The 16,268-nt window shown below is 41.1% G+C and overlaps 1 protein-coding gene across 1 annotated transcript in view; it reads right to left on the minus strand.

The window, feature by feature from the left end:
• KCTD8 (potassium channel tetramerization domain containing 8) overlaps window positions 1-15,560 on the minus strand; it is a 290,723-nt gene extending 275,163 nt beyond the window's left edge. Inside the window, exon 1 of the mRNA XM_055434923.2 lies at window positions 14,298-15,560. Within this exon, the coding sequence (XP_055290898.1) occupies window positions 14,298-15,249 (952 nt within the window). The 5' untranslated portion in view covers window positions 15,250-15,560. The remainder of the gene's footprint in view (window positions 1-14,297) is intronic.
• Window positions 15,561-16,268: the final 708 nt, after the last annotated feature.

Consider the following 16,268-nt stretch of genomic DNA (forward strand, 5'->3'; position numbering starts at 1 on the left):
AGATTTTCTTCCAAGAAGCAAGCGTCTTTTAATTTCATGGCTGCAGTTACCATGCACAGTGACTTTGGAGCCCAAGAAAATAAAATCTGCCACGGCTTCCACTTTTTCCCCACCTATTTATCATGAAGTGATGGAACCGGATGCGATGATCTTAATTTTTTGAATGTTGAGTTTTAAGCCAGCTTTTTTAGTCTCCTCTTTCACCCTCATCAAGAGGCTCTTGAGTTCCTCTTCACTTTCTGCCATTAGAGTGGTATCATCTGCATATCTGAGGTTGTTGATATTTCTCCCCCATGAACAGTATGAGAAGTCAAAAAATTTCCTACTTAGGATTTCAATATCTTTTTTTAATTTCATTAATGATGCTGGGAAAGTTTGAGGGCAGGAGGAGAAGGGGATGACAGAGGATAAGATGGTTGGATGGCATCATCGACTCGATGAACATGGGTTTGGGTGAACTCCGGGAGTTGGTGATGGACAGGGAGGCTTGGCGTGCTGCGGTTCACGGGGTCGCAAAGAGTCAGACACAACTGAACAACTGAACTGAACTGAACTGAATGATAATAGGACCTTTCCAGAACAACTCTGAACAGGCACTGCTATCCATTTCCTTTAAAAACTAAAAAGAAATTTGGTATTATGAATTGATAATGCAGAGAAATGGAATTAAATAGATATTTTGAGGATCTTAATAAGTGACACTAACTAGCATATATTGAGCATTTAATTTTACCTGATAGTCTTTTAAGTGTTTTATATGGATTACTACATTTAATCCTCATTATAAACCTATAAGTAATACTGTTTCTCTCACTTTCCCTTCAGAAGGGAGATTATTTTCCAAGCTCTCAAAACTACAGCCAGATTTTTCAAGGAATGTGACTAAAAAGTAGAAATCATTCAGAGAGTTCAAGCTTTTGACTTTTTGGGAGTGGGGACCAAGAGATTCTAGCACTGTCTCTTTCTAAACACGGTATTCCTCTCCCTAGTCTCCTTATATCAGAAATTAGGCAACATGTCTAACTATACAAGATGAAAGGAAACAGCATATACTGTGGATTCCATCTATGCTCAAGGGTTTTGTTATTATAACTGGTGCAAGAAATGGAACTAGCACAATTGAATGGTGAAATCACTCACAATTTTGGTGACCTGAAATCAGTACTACATATATTTTTTATTCTTTTGTTGTATTTAACTCATTTTCCCTCATGTAAATATGATTTAGTAGTTACAATATGGTAGAAATTATAGTCCAAGTTTACATTCCAACTGCCGAACAAGCATTAAAATAAGTGTAACTGGTGAATGAAGCTATGTGCTAATATTGCCAGTGAAGTTGACTTGCTTTTATTAACAACTTGACCCAAGGTTAATAAGTAAAATTGATATTGATATATCAAGCATGAAACTGTAATATCTCTTCAATGCATTTCAAGATATCTTTTAAAAACTAGAGTAGCTATAACAAAATGAAGTTCACTAGATCCTCACATTTGCAAATACCTACTAACATTGCCAGATACTTTCTGAGCTTATATTACACCACAGTAGGGCCTGACCATGTCTGGAGGTAGCAGCCACTCCACATTCTAACATGTTTTGAAAAGCAAGTACTCAACAATATGGTTGCAAGGTAGGCTGCAACTCAGAGCATTTGCCTAATATCTTTCATACATAAAAAAATAAGTCAGCTAATTTTTGATCCCTTATACCTTCTATCCTACCAATTATTTAAATATCAATCAATCAACCAATCAATGTGTGTGTCTCCATGCGTCCATCTCTGTGTGTATGTTTACAGTTCTAACAACTTCATTTACAATATTATCTTAATCAATCCCAAGTTTTAGTTAACATTTCACCTACTCTCATTCTTTATAGGTGCCCATACGACAGCTTCTAATGTCATTACTTTGCCTCTTACTAACACACTAAATAACCCTCTACAACATAATTCACTACTACATAAAGCTTACTATGATTACTTGAAATGCAAAGTTTCTGTCATTCACATTTTCATCTCTTGTTTCAAGCTGTAGCCTCGTAATTGCTCAACAGGTACAACTTAAACTGAAATGAAACTAAATCTCAATTCAATAACTACCTTGATAGAATTTCCAGCATCATTGGTTCATTTGTTAACTTGCATTTCTGTTCAAAAAATAAATATTTACTAAGTTCTCAATGCAGTACTAGCCACTGCACTGGGGGCTGGGAAGACAAAAGTGAGACTTGGTGGGAATTCTCAAGGAGAAAGTAGGCCAGTGCGGAAAGTCCACATGATAAGAGGTAATCATATGGTCCAGCAATCCTACTTCTGGATCTGTTTCCAAAGGAAATGAAAACAGGATGTCTAAAAGACATCTGTGCTCCCATATTTATTGCAGCATTATACACAATAGCCAAATATGGAAACAACATAAGTGTCTGTCAGCGAATGAATGACTAACGAAGGTATGGTGTGTAAAACAATGGACTATTATTCATCCATAATTAAGAAGGAAGTCCTGCCATTTACAAGAAGATGGATGGAACTTGAGGCATTATGTTAGGCTAGGTTAAAAAAAGGTCATACATAGAAAGAAAAATACTGTATTAAATCATTTATTTGTGGAATCTAAAAAAGTCAAGCTCATAGGAACAGAGTAGAATGGTTGTTACCAGAGGAATGAGGAGGTGGAGGAAATAAGGAGATGCTGGTGAAAGGGAACAAACATCCAGTTACCAGTTGAATCAGTTCTGGGAATATAACCCATAGCATTGGGATTATAGATAAAAGCATTATATACTTGAAAAGTTGCTAAGAGAGTAGATCTTACATGTTCTTACCACAAAAAAAGAAACAGTAATTATGTGAGGACATGGAAGTGTTAGCTAACACTACAGTTCAGTTCAGTTCAGTCTCTCAGTCATGTCCAACTCTTTGCAACCACACAGACATCAGCACACCAGGCCTTGTGTTCATCACCAGCTCCAGGAGTTTACCCAAACCCATGTCCATTGAGTTGGTGATGCCATCCAACCATCTCATCCTTTGTCGTCCCCTTCTCCTCCTGCCTTCAATCTTTCCCAGCATCATGGTCTTTTCAAATGAATCAGCTCTTCGCATCAGGTGGCCAAAGTATTGGAGTTTCAGCTTCAACATCAGTCCTTCCAATGAACACCCATGACTGATCTCCTTTAGAATGGACTGGTTGAATCTCCTTGCAGTCCAAGGAACTCTTCAAGAGTCTTCTCCAACACCACAGTTCAAAAGCATCAATTCTTCGCACTCAGCTTTCTTTATAGTCCAACTCTCACATCTGTACATGACTACTGGAAAAACCATAGCCTTAACAAGACGGACCTTTATTGGCAAAGTAATGTTTCTGCTTTTTAATATGCTGTCTAGGTTGGTCATAACCTTCCTTCAAAGGAGTAAGCATCTTTTAATTCATGGCTGCACTCACCATCTGCAGTGATTTTGGAGCCCAAAAAAATAAAGTATCTCACTGTTCCCACTGTTTCCCCATCTATTTTCTATGAAGCGATGGGACTGGATGCCATGATTTCAGTTTTCTGAATGTTGAGATTCAAGCCAACTTTTTCACTCTCCTCTTTCACTTTCATCAAGAGGCTTTTTAGTTCCTCTTCACTTTCTGCCATAAGGGTGGTGTCATCTGCATATCTGAAGCTAACACTACAGTGGTAATCAAATTGCAATAAAGTGTATCAACACATTGTTAAGCTTACAAAATGTCATATGTCAATTCTATCTCAACAAAGCTAGGAAAATTAGGATATAATAAGAAAGAAAAAAAACTGTGACAAGTTATAGGAAATGCACTGAGTGTACTAGGAAGAAACAGACATGTAGGCTAAATGTAGGAGGATTCGACAGCAAGAGGTCACTCAGTATGACATGATCATGATACCAGGGGTGCACTAAAAAACTCATGAGCTAAAAAATAAATTTTTAAACAGTATAAATCCAGAATAAAATATTTCATACACTTTTTCTTTTAAAAGTGGGATGATCTGAGATAGTAGCATATATGACCATCAGTTCAGTTCAGTCGCTCAGTCGTGTCCGACTCTTTGTGACCCCATGAATCACAGCACACCAGGCCTCCCTGTCCATCACCAACTCCCGGAGTTCACTCAAACTCATGTCCACACAGTCGGTGATGCCATCCAGCCATCTCATTCTATGTCGTCCCCTTCTCCTCCTGTCCCCAATCCCTCCCAGCATCAGAGTCTTTTCCAGTGAGTCAACTCTTCACATGAGGTGGCCAAAGGATTGGAGTTTCAGCTTTAGCATCAGTCCTTCCAATGAACACCCAGGATTGATCTCCTTTAGAATGGACTGGTTGGATCTCCTTGCAGTCCAAGGGACTCTCAAGAGTCTTCTCCAGCACCACAGTTCAAAACCATCAATTCTTCAGCAATCAGCTTTCTTCATAGTCCAACTCTCACATCCATACATGACCACAGGGGGAAAACCATAGCCTTGACTAGACGGACCTTGGTTGGCAAAGTAATGTCTCTGCTTTTTAATATGATATCTAGGTTGGTCAAAACTTTCCTTCCAAGGAGTAAGCATCTTTTAATTTCATGGCTGCAATCAGCATCCGCAGTGATTTTGGAGCCCCCCAAAATAAAGTCTGACACTGTTTCCACTGTTTCCCCATCTATTTCCCATGAAGTGATGGGACCAGATGCCATGATCTTCGTTTTCTGAATGTTGAGCTTCAAGCCAACCTTTTCACTCTCCTCTTTCATTTTCATCAAGGGGCTTTTGAGTTCCTCTTCACTTTCTGCCACAAGGGTAGTGTCATCTGCATATCTGAGGTTATTGATATTTCTCCCGGCAATCTTGATTCTAGCTTGTGCTTCTTCCAGCCCAGCGTTCCTCATGATGTACTCTGCATATAAGTTAAATAAGCAGGGTGACAATATACAACCTTGACGTACTCCTTTTCCTATTTGGAACCAGTCTGTTGTTCCATATCCAGTTCTAACTGTTGCTTCCTGACCTGCATACAGGTTTCTCAAGAGGCAGGTCAGGTGGTCTGGTATTCCCATCTCTCAGAGTTTTCCACAGTTTGTTGTGATCCACACAGTCAAAAGCTTTGGCATAGTCAATGAAGCAGAAATAGATGTTTTTCTGGAACTCTCTTGCTTTCTCCATGATCCAGCGGATGTTGGCAATTTGATCTCTGGTGCCTCTGCCTTTTCTAAAACCTGCTTGAACATCTGGGAGTTCATGATTCACATATTGCTGAAGCCTGGCTTGGAGAATTTTGAGCATGACTTTACCAGCGTGTGAGATGAGTGCAATTGTGTGGTAGTTTGAGTATTCTTTGGCATTGCCTTTCTTTGGGATTGGAAAGAAGACTGACCTCTTCCAGTCCTGTGGCCACTGCTGAGTTTTCCAAATTTGCTGGCATATTGAGTGCAACGCTTTCACAGCATCATCTTTCAGGATTTGAAATAGCTCAATTGGAATTCCATCACCTCCACTAGCTTTGTTTGTAGTGATGCTCTCTAAGGCCCACTTGACTTCACATTCCAAGATGTCTGGCTCCAGGTGAGTGAAAACACCATCGTGATTATCTTGGCCAGTGGGAATTTACTGTATGACCCAGGCAACCCAAAGCTGGTGCTCTATGACAAGCTAGAGGGGTGGTATAGGGATGGAGCTGGGAGGGAGTTTTAAGAGGGAAGGAATATATGTACACCTATGGCCAATTCATGCTGAAGTATGGTAGAAACCATCACAATATTGTGGAATAATTATCCTCCAATTAAAAATAAAATAAAATTTTAAAATATCTAACAAAAAAAATAAAGTACAAAATACAACTAACCTCACAGGATAATTAGGTTTAATGACATGCTTCCTCGCAGAAATGAATAATGAGAAGTATACAGACGGTAGGCACAGAACACCTAGATTCAAGTAAGCAGCTAGAGGTTCACCATTACCCTCAGAACTTATGATTTAACTTACCTATGGGAGAAATTTTGAAATCCTGTGAATAAAATTATTCTCATGTTTAAGTAAGTCCTTGCAAAATCTCCATTGACATAGTCTCCTACTACTAAAAGAATGATCTCCATTAGAGAAGCCACCAGCTTCTCCTGCAGGATTATAGCTGCTAAATGCTGACAATACTATGAAGTTAATTTAAAAGAGGTTTTAAAAATGATAACTATAATTAAACACAGATTGAAGGGTTACCTTAAACACTCCTTTTCAATTACATCAAATTTATAGACATAATTCTAGAATACTTTAAGGATTCAAAAACACCAGAAGCCAATAATCTCAATACCCATTAGGTATTTGATTTTTTTTTAACTTAATTATATCAAGCATAGAATTCAAAGGCAATAATCACTACTTAGGACCAATAAATTTCAAGTAATTAACAAAAGTGATTTCAACTAAAATGCCCTCTTCACTTTGTCACTTTCTGAGAACATATGAAACATATTCTATTTTATAAGGTAAAATAAACTTTCTGCAGAAGACTACCTTAACACTGTTTAAATCTGTCAGTCTAGCAAACTGATAGATATTATTTGTTCCCCCAAAAGAGTGGTAAATTAAGTCATATTGTTTATTTTATTTAATTTAAAAATTATCCATGAATGTGGTAGCCTTAATCACTAAAAGTTAACCTTTTCATCAGGTAAAGACACAAAACATACACAGTTGGATCTTCAATGCAAGATACGGGCTACCAACTTCTGCTCAGTGGAAAATCTGCTTACAAATTTATAGTTGGTCCTTGAATTGGAGGTTCTGCATCCTTGGATTCAATCGCAATACGTATCATCTGAAAAAAAAATCTGCGTACAGATGGACCTTCACAGTTCAAACTCGGTTTGTTTAAGGATCAATTGAATTTTCCACATTCTTAAAAAAATTGACATAAATTGAGAAATATTAGCTTCATTCATATACAGCTCACACTACTCATTTTTGCTTACAGAGCTGTTTTAAATACTCACTATACATCTGTGTCTCTTTTGCTGTCTCGTATACAGGGTTATCCGGAGAAGGCAATGGCAAGCCACTCTAGTACTCTTGCCTAGAAAATCCCATGGATGGAGGAGCCTGGTAGGCTGCAGTCTGTGGGATCACTAAGGGTCAGACTCGACTGACTGACCTCACTTTCACTTTTCACTTTCACACATTGGAGAAGGAAATGGCAACCCACTCCAGTGTTCTTGCCTGGAGAATCCCAAGGACGGGGGAGCCTGGTGGGCTTCCGTCTATGGGGTCACACAGAGTCGGACACGACTGAAGTGACTCAGCAGCAGCAGCATACAGGGTTATCATTTGCATCTTTCTAAATCACAGATGTATAGAACAGCCTTTGGGACTCTGTGGGAGAGGGTGAGGGTGGGATGGTTTGGGAGAATGGCATTGAAACATGTATGTTGTCATATGTGAAACAAATCACCAGTTCAGGGTTGATGCATGTTACAGGATGCTCGGGGCTGGTGTGCGGGGATGACCCAGAGGGAGGATAAAGGGAGGAGGGAGGTTGGAGGGGGGTTCAGGAAGGGGAACTCATGTACACCCGGGGCAGATTCATGTCAATGTATGGCAAAATCAACCCATATAATATTGTAAAATAATTAGTCTCCAATAAATAAATAAATAATAATTTTAAAAAAAAGAAACCAGAAAAAAAAGAAAAAGAAAAAAATAAATAAATACTCACTAGACATTGAAATACAGTTGCCAAATTGACTGCATTAAACAGGTATTATTTTTAAATACTTAAGAGAAAGGGTTTTGCAATAAGACATAACTATTCAAATTCCAGCTCAGTCCCATACCAGTTACATGACCTAAAGATTTTATTTAACCTCTCTAAATCATGGTTTCCTAACTGAAGTATTAGGAAACTAATGCCAAGCTAAAGGAATATTAAAAAAAAAAAAAGTGAACAAAGTAATGTCTTCAAACATTTATCATAAAACTAGGTACATAGTAAATGTTCTTTTTATTACACATACTACACTTTGAAAAAAATCAACTCCTTTCTAAGCTTATAGGGAAAATGTTCAATATCAATATTTATTTATAATAAAGGACATGTATTATACTTTTATCTAGCTGTGCTGTGCTCAGTCACTTCAGTTGTGTCCAACTCTAAAAATTTAAATGTCTTATAGGAAATGGCACTAAATGTATAACTGCATTAAATGTATAAAACCAAACAAAGCAAAGATGGCATATAAACCATCTACATAGTATCATCATAACTTCCAAAAAGTATGTCTGTCATCTTCATAATTTAGAACAGACGCTAGAAGGAAAGAAGTCATTTTATTAGAAATTACTGGTGATATTTTTAATTTTACTTTTCTTTTATAAAATTCCTAAAATTTCATGTATTACTTTCATTATCAAAAAAGAGTTGCCTTTGAACAACAAATTGACAATCACTTTTATATTTTAGACTAATTGACCCAATAACTTACAGCAAGAATAGGTAATAATTGGTGCTAACTTCATACATATTATTTCTTTTTTCCAAAGATATTTTTTTCTTTTTAAATAAGGAATATGTCCACTCTCTCACACACACATATACACGTATCTTGAGTTCTGGCACTCTAAGTCACAAAAGAGAAAGAACTGCCAAATAAGGCTTATCGTGCCATTCTTTTTGCTTCATTATATGCTTAAAGATTGACCCACACATTAAAGCCAAACACTACTAGTGTTAATCTAAACCATAACACTATTTCAAGAGATCAAGTTTACAGATAGTATTATGTCAAATATAAAAGTTTAATTCTCTTAAACAGTAGCCAGTGCCATAACATGATCTCCAAACTTTTTGCACCCAAGGTTTTCTATCATCTTCAGTCTCCTTATTCCAATTATCTGCATGAAATAAGAATCTTGGTATTTACAAAGTTATCTGTTCCCCATTGATTCGAAAGTCATTCAGCCGTGTGGTTTCAGGAGAAACTTTCTCATGAAATTATAAAAATAATTAGTTAAGCCTCCGGAAGAAAAAGAACCAACTTAAAAAAAAATAAGAGGAACAAAGTTATTTTTTCATAAAACAGTGTTTGGTGATAAAAGTAGATGCATTTTTAGACAAAAAAATAATGTACAATTTTAAGTATATGCATCTAAATAGAGTGGTTTTTAAAGATGTTTCTTAGAAAGCTTTTAATGCAACAGGTCTGCTAACATAGAATTAGATAGCTATTTGAATATTTTCAACTCAACCTAGCTTTCTTCAACCCAACACAGTGAAATCAGAATAGATTTAAGAGTAGATATAAAAATTCATTAAAGACAATAGAATGCACAGCCCAGATCAGAAATAGCACTGGATCTGAGATCTGGCACTCTTACACATCACAACAATTAAAAAAAGGAAATCCCAAATTTAAGGAATATCAATTAAACCTAGAGAAATGTATACTTTTATACCACATATCATTCAACCAACAAAGAATGCAAAACTCAAATACTATAAGAGAAGAGCAATGAATCAATACTTCTTGTAAACACACTGATAATGAGAAACAAAGGATTCATATAATGTTCATTTTAATTATGGGTGGTCTACATATCACATTCTAAGCAAATTATCTATTGTCTATGTAATATAACAAGCTTCCCAGGTGACGCTAGTGGTAAAGATCTCATCTGCCAATGCAGAAGACGTAGGAGACACGGATTTGATCCCTGGGTCAGAAAGATCCCTGGAGGAGGGTATGTCTACTTACTCCAGTATTCTTGCCTGGAGACTCCTACTGGCAGAGGAGCCTAAAGGGTTATGGTCCATGGGGTCACAAAGAATTAGACACGACTGAGCTGACTTAGCACACATGCATGAATACAATGCTAAAATGAAATATCTTTTTTCTACTCCAAATATTGCTAAAAACAGCCCTAATTACACTTAACAGACATCCTCTCCAAAACAACAATAGAAAAAAAAAAACAACAGACAGTACAATAAATCACTGTTTTCCTTTAAGAAAAGACAATCCATCTTCAGTATGAGAAGAATAATACAAAATTTCATAGTACTGTATATGGTGCAGAGTCTAAAAGTCTTGATAAAATAATGAGTTATGACTGATAATAGATAAAAGTGTCCCTGTAGCCAAATGAGGCTGGTATTAAATCTTTAATAACCTGTATATAACCTTGAGCATTAGAAACCAATGACTTGGATACAAGCACTTAAGTAGATATGAATCTAGCTCAGTTTCTGTCAGAAAATATTGCCAAAGTTTCAACTCCTAATGGAGAGTATTAAAACACTTCTTGGCCCCGAATCAGAAAAGGATTCTATTGGAGTTGATCCAAAAGAACTAACTGGAGTATGATTGGCAAACCTAGGTGATTTGAACTTGGCCTGAAAAACTCAAGTTCCAGGAAAGAATCTGGTTATTAAATTGGTAGTTTCAAACTTCTGAAAGTGTATTATGCTATCACTTAATTGCAAAGCAATTTTGTAATTAACTTTATAATTAAATCAGCAATACTTCTGGTGGCTAAGACGATAAAGAATCTGCCTGCAATGCAGGAGACCCTACTTCAATCCCTGGGTCAGGAAGATCCCCTGAAGGAGGGCATGGCAATCCACTCCAGTATTCCTGCCTGGAGAATCCCATAGACAGAGGAAGCTGGTGGGCTACGGCCCATAGAGTTGCATAGAATTGGACACAACTGAAGCAATTTAGCATAGCACAGCACAGCACAGCATATTTACCTAAAAACACAATTTAAATTTAATACAGACAAGAAAAAGTCTTTACTATAATTGTAACACCTAACGTTTTTAAAGCTCTTAGTATAGGTCAAGCACTAGACTAAGCATTGCACATTAATTCTCAAATTCTATAAAATTCATACTATAATAATCTCATCTAAATAGGTGAGAAAACTGAAATAATTTAGTCAATATTACACATTTGGCAGATAGCAGTGTCTGGGATTACTGAAACATTTGCCACTCTCCTTCCATCTCTATAGAAACTCAGGGGAAAAGTGGGGTGGGAAAAGGCAGTGAAGAGTTGAAATTAATATTCAAGTGTACAAACTGCAATTCTATAATTTTCAGAGCAGTTTCAAACTCCTAAATTCACATGTAGCTTGAATTTTAAAAGCTGTTAAATTGATTCATGCGTGTTATACATTAAATAAATATTTTTTAAAGAATTATATCAAAGGGGAAATAACAGACCCTGTCAGCCTCTAATGGTGGTCAAAGAAGTTCACACAATGTTGTTGTTTTTATGAATAACACTGACTTTTAAAAATAGATGGTACTAAACAAGATAACTACACTCTGTATATGTGTGTGCTTAGTCACTTAGTCATGTCTGACTCTTTGCAACCCCATGGACTGTAGCCCGCCAGTCTCTCTATGGGGATTCTCCAGGCAAGAATACTAGAGTGGGTTGCCATGCCCTCCTCCAGGGAATCTTCCCAACCCAGGGATCAAACCAGGTCTCCTTCATTGTAGGAGGATTCTTTACCAGCTGAGCCACCAGGGTATACATAACATTATTACTTATACTAAACATGATGGAAATGCTGTGCATTTTCATTAACCAATATTAAATGGAATCCCTTCCAATATAATTTGTGAAATGTGCTTCAAGCTATACAAAGCATAAAATAAATGTATGTATAACAGGGTTTGAGATAAATTTTATATCACAAATTAAAAAATGGCAACTATATTCTGTTGGTCTACAGGAATACCGCTTCAAAAGAGGCATATTTAATCTGGAATTATGTATCTTCCCCAACAGGATAATCAATGGAAAATGCTATAAGTTGCTTCCTTAGATTTCCGAGACTTTTATGAATGAATCTCAGAACTCATTTGTTACTTGATTACTCTGCAAGTAGTTGTTCAGAATATAAATATTTTATTTTGTTTCACTTCTAGCTCCAGAACTGAAATATCCTAAATTCCAAACAATCTCTCAAATCATCTTTTGAATTAAATTGGCTGAGTTTCCAATTTCAATATACTATCTCATGAGCATTTTTTCATAATTTAAAGAGAACCTTTATTACTTCTTCATAATCAAAGTAACAGACATTTTTCAAGTCCCCAAGTTTCTAGGGGAAAAAGACCAAAACTATGAAAGATTCTGAAATGCAAGACCCTTAACTTCAGAGCACTTATGCTTATATCTTCTCTAACTAAAAGTCACTTTAAAAAGTCAGAAGTTATTTCCTCTCATCTTCTGAAGTGCCTGGAAATAAACCCTTATTGAAATGCCATAAATGCTTAGATGTTAAGTGTCAATAAAGGTCCCTTCCTTTGAGTGGCTTTTCTGACTATTGATCTTTCTATTGTGTGACAAATAATACTTTCATATAATTAAAAACAATTAGATTTTTATTGAAATGTAATTGATATACAATATTGTGTTAATTTCAGGTGTACAGCAAAGTGATTCATTTATATATATAATTTTTTTTCAAATTATTTACCATTTTGGTTATTACGAGATATGGAATACAGTTGCCTGTGCTATAGAGTAAATCCTTGTTGCTTATCTATTGAATGTATAGTGTTAGTGTTAGTGTTAGCCGCTCAGTCGTGCCCGACTCTTTGCGACCCCAGGACTGAAGCCCACCAGGCTCCTCTGTCCATGAGATTTTCCAGGCAAGGATACTGGAGTGGGTTGCCATTTCCTTCTCCAGGGGATCTTCCCAACCCAGGGATCGAATGTATAGTGGTTTGTTATTCCCACACCCCAATTTTATGCCTCCTCCCCTCCCCCTTTGGTAACCGTAACTATATTTTATAGTCTGAGAGTCTGCTTCTGTTTTGTATATCGACTTATTTGATTTAAAATTCCACATATAAGTGATATAATATTTATCTTTCTCTAAGACAATTAGCTTTTTATCTAGCACTTCAATGGACACTTTCTTTGCTTTTCTGTTGTGATGGTTTTCTTAGGAAAATCAACACTTAAATCTTAGTGTGGGGATTTTGTCACCCTTACCTTCAAGGTTACTAGAATATACAAACAATGAGCAACTTCCAATAGAGTCGAAAGGAAAGGTCCTTTCCACTTTCCCAGTCAAAACAAAGTGCAAAAATTGCCTGAGTCCCAAACAGTGAGTGACTCAAATAAATACAATGAACTCTGGGCTTATTTCCATCATAGGCTATCAATGCTACTCTCCCTTACACTACAGGAAAGTTTTCAGTCTTCCTGTATTTTGACAAAGAAAAAAAAAAAGTTTGCCAAATGATGCTGCCATTGCAGATGGCTTTTCATTTGTCCGAACAGCTCTCGGGTTGTGGCCCTCCTCACTTTATACACGTCACTGTGAACTGTCTCCGCCCTGGCTTCCCATCCCCCAAGCCACAGTGATACTTGGTGGAGTTCTTGAACTTGATCCACAGATCGCCCTCGCCACCCTAAGTGCATTACAAAAAGCATCATGCCAGATGCTTTCCAAATCTTCTCTCTTATTCACTAAATTCAGAAAAATCACTGCATTTCCATCTGGGAAAGTGAATTCATTCCCTCATTCGCACTGGAGGTGCCCAGAAAGGAAATACAACCACACGCGCGCGCGCGCACACACACACACACACGTGCACGCATACACACCACGTCCCTTCCTAATCTCCAACCCTGAGAGCAGCACTCAGACAACCAAAGTCCGTTTCCCTCCACCCCACTCCGTCCAAAACACAATTACAGAAGACTACTGGCGCTGGGGAAATTTGAGGTTTATATGGGTCAATAGAAACCTCTTTTCCCGGACTTTTGAGGCGCTTTGCAGACTTAATCGCCACTTTTCTTGTTGCCCACTACAGAAATCACCCATAATGGGACGCTCCTGCGCGGACCCTGACCACCAGGAGGCCATCGGGGCGCGGCGATACCGTGATGCCCACCCTCCCTCTGGAGTGACACCACCGGGACCCACATAAGTTGATCCCCAGGAGTACAGCGGAGGCAGACAGACGGGGGGCTTATGCGCTCAGCCTTGCGCTTGAGTCTCCTCCCAACCCTGGGTAATAGGACACCCAGCGCCTCCAAGAGCTGGGCAGGGCAGGAGGGCAAGATCAATAAAGTTAAGGAAGAGGGCTACTTGGGCACAGAGTGCTCCTAGCTGCTGAAGAGAGGCGCCGAACCGGAGATAGCAAGGCGCGAACCAAGATAAGTCGGCCACGTTGGGCTCGGGGCGCGAAGGGCACCAGACCCGCCGGAAGCCGCGGGGTCGGCGAGGGCCCGGGAAGAACTGGGAAACGCGGAGACCGCAAACTTACGGAAGAAGATGTACTCGGTATAGCTGCTCCAGATCTTGTCGTCGCGGTACTGGTTGACGAAGGCGGCGGTGCCCGAGGAGTTACACGCCACCATGTGGAAGCCGGCCTCGGACAGGCGATCGAACGCCTGCTCCAAGTAGGTGAACTTGAGGTAGAAGCGGGACGTGTACTTCTCGGGCGGCCGGTCGGGGTCGCGGCTCTCGTTGAGCGTGTCGCCGAACACCTCCTTGGCCAGCGCGATGCGTCCGCACACCATGATGCGCGCCACGCGCCTGAACTTGGCGTCCGCCTGGTTGTCTCGCACAGTGGTGTAGGAACCGCGGTAGCCGAGGGTGAGGAAGCCCGAGCGCTTGTCCTGCGCGCCGCCGCCACCGTGCGCTCCGGGGCCCGAGGGTGCGGCGGCCGCCGCCCCGCGCAGCAGCAGCGCGTCGCTGCTGCCCTGCGAGACGTTGTCCTCCAGGTCGCTCTGGCAGCCCTCGTCGTTGAGCGAGTTCTGCTTGGTGACCTTGGGCGACAGCAGCTTGACCAGGTCGGTGAGCTGGAAGTACTCGGCCTCCCGCAGGAGCCGCTCCTTCTCGGGGAAGTGCTCCGGCAGCGCGAGCTGCTTGTCCCGCAGATAATCCAGCACGTACCTGAAAAGGAAGCCGTCCCGGTCGATGAAGAAGCGCGCCCGGCTGTCTCTGGGCAGCTCGCCCCGGCGTCGGGCGCCGCCCCGGGGGCTGGAAGGCGAGAACATACTGGCCAGAGTGCTGTCCGGGACGCTGAGCAGCGTCGAGTGCTTGGTCACATAGACCTGGCCCCCTACGTTCAGCTCCACCACCTCGGGGAAGGGCGAGGGCACGCAGGGCCCCGGGGCGGCGGCTGCCGAAGCGCCGGGGGAGCTGGACGAGGAGACCATCTCGCTAATGGGCAGGATGGTGCCGCCGCCGCTGCCCGTGTCCTTCAAAGCCATGGTCCCCCCGCCGCCAGCCAAGTGACCCTGGAGAGCAGCACTTTCTCTTTCCCGAAGCCCGTGCACTGCGCCCCCGGTGGTGTGCGCTTGATGCGCCCTCGGGCCGGGCGGCACGTTCCTCTGGCCGAGGCGGCCCGGTTCAGGGCTCGGGGCGGCGGCGGCGGCGCCCGGGCTCCATCGGGGAGCGGTGCGCGGGAGAGGAGCTCTGCGGGCGCCGCGGCGGCAGCAGAGGCGCCGGGAGGAGCGGCTGCTCCTTTGGGGCGAAGGCGGGCAAGTGTGAGAGAGACTTGCGAGAGGTTCTCTTAGGCTGCCGCTCGGCTCTCCGCGGGGAGGGCGGGAGGAGGGGCCGGAGCCAAGAAAACTCGCCGCCCCAGCAGCTTGCGAGCGCGCCGCGAGCCCTGAGCGCGGACGGTGGCGCTAACTACCCCTCACCGCCCGGGAGGCGAAACTGACGTCAAGCCCCGGACTGGGACCCGAGCCACAGCTGTCATTTAAAGAGATAGGTGCCAGCCGCCGGCGGCGGGGCTCCGACGCTAGGGGGCGGAGCCGAGGGCAGAGCCGGGAGGTGATGCTACTTGGCAGCGAGTGGGGAGACAGGGAGAAGCGGGCAGGGAACCGACCACGAACGGGGAAAGGCCAGCTCTCTCTCCTTCATTCCCTCCTTCATTCATTTCATTGCCTTCTTCCGTCCGTCCTTCTCTTCCCCCTTTGCCCTTGTTCGCCCAGTAAAACTGTTTTTTTTTTTTTTTTTTTTTTATGCTGGCATTAAGGTGGGAAGTGGGCTAGAGGTTTGGATTATTTAAAAAAAAAAAAAAAAAAGAACAAAACGCTTGGCTCCTAATCGGAAATTACGACAAATGTTGGCAGGAGGGTTTTGATTGCCAAAAGACTGGGAGCGGGGGAGGGGGGTTGAATCTCTTGTAGTGGTTTTAGCGTGGTTTTTTGAAGTGAAAGGCGAAATGCACGAACCTCTATTACATTCCGATGTCACCATTGCATATTTAACTGCACGCGCTATG

This window comes from Moschus berezovskii, chromosome 5, assembly GCF_049115385.1.
Source record: "Moschus berezovskii isolate FMDL1 chromosome 5, NW_MosBer_1.0, whole genome shotgun sequence".
In the NCBI taxonomy this organism is placed as follows: domain Eukaryota; kingdom Metazoa; phylum Chordata; class Mammalia; order Artiodactyla; family Moschidae; genus Moschus; species Moschus berezovskii.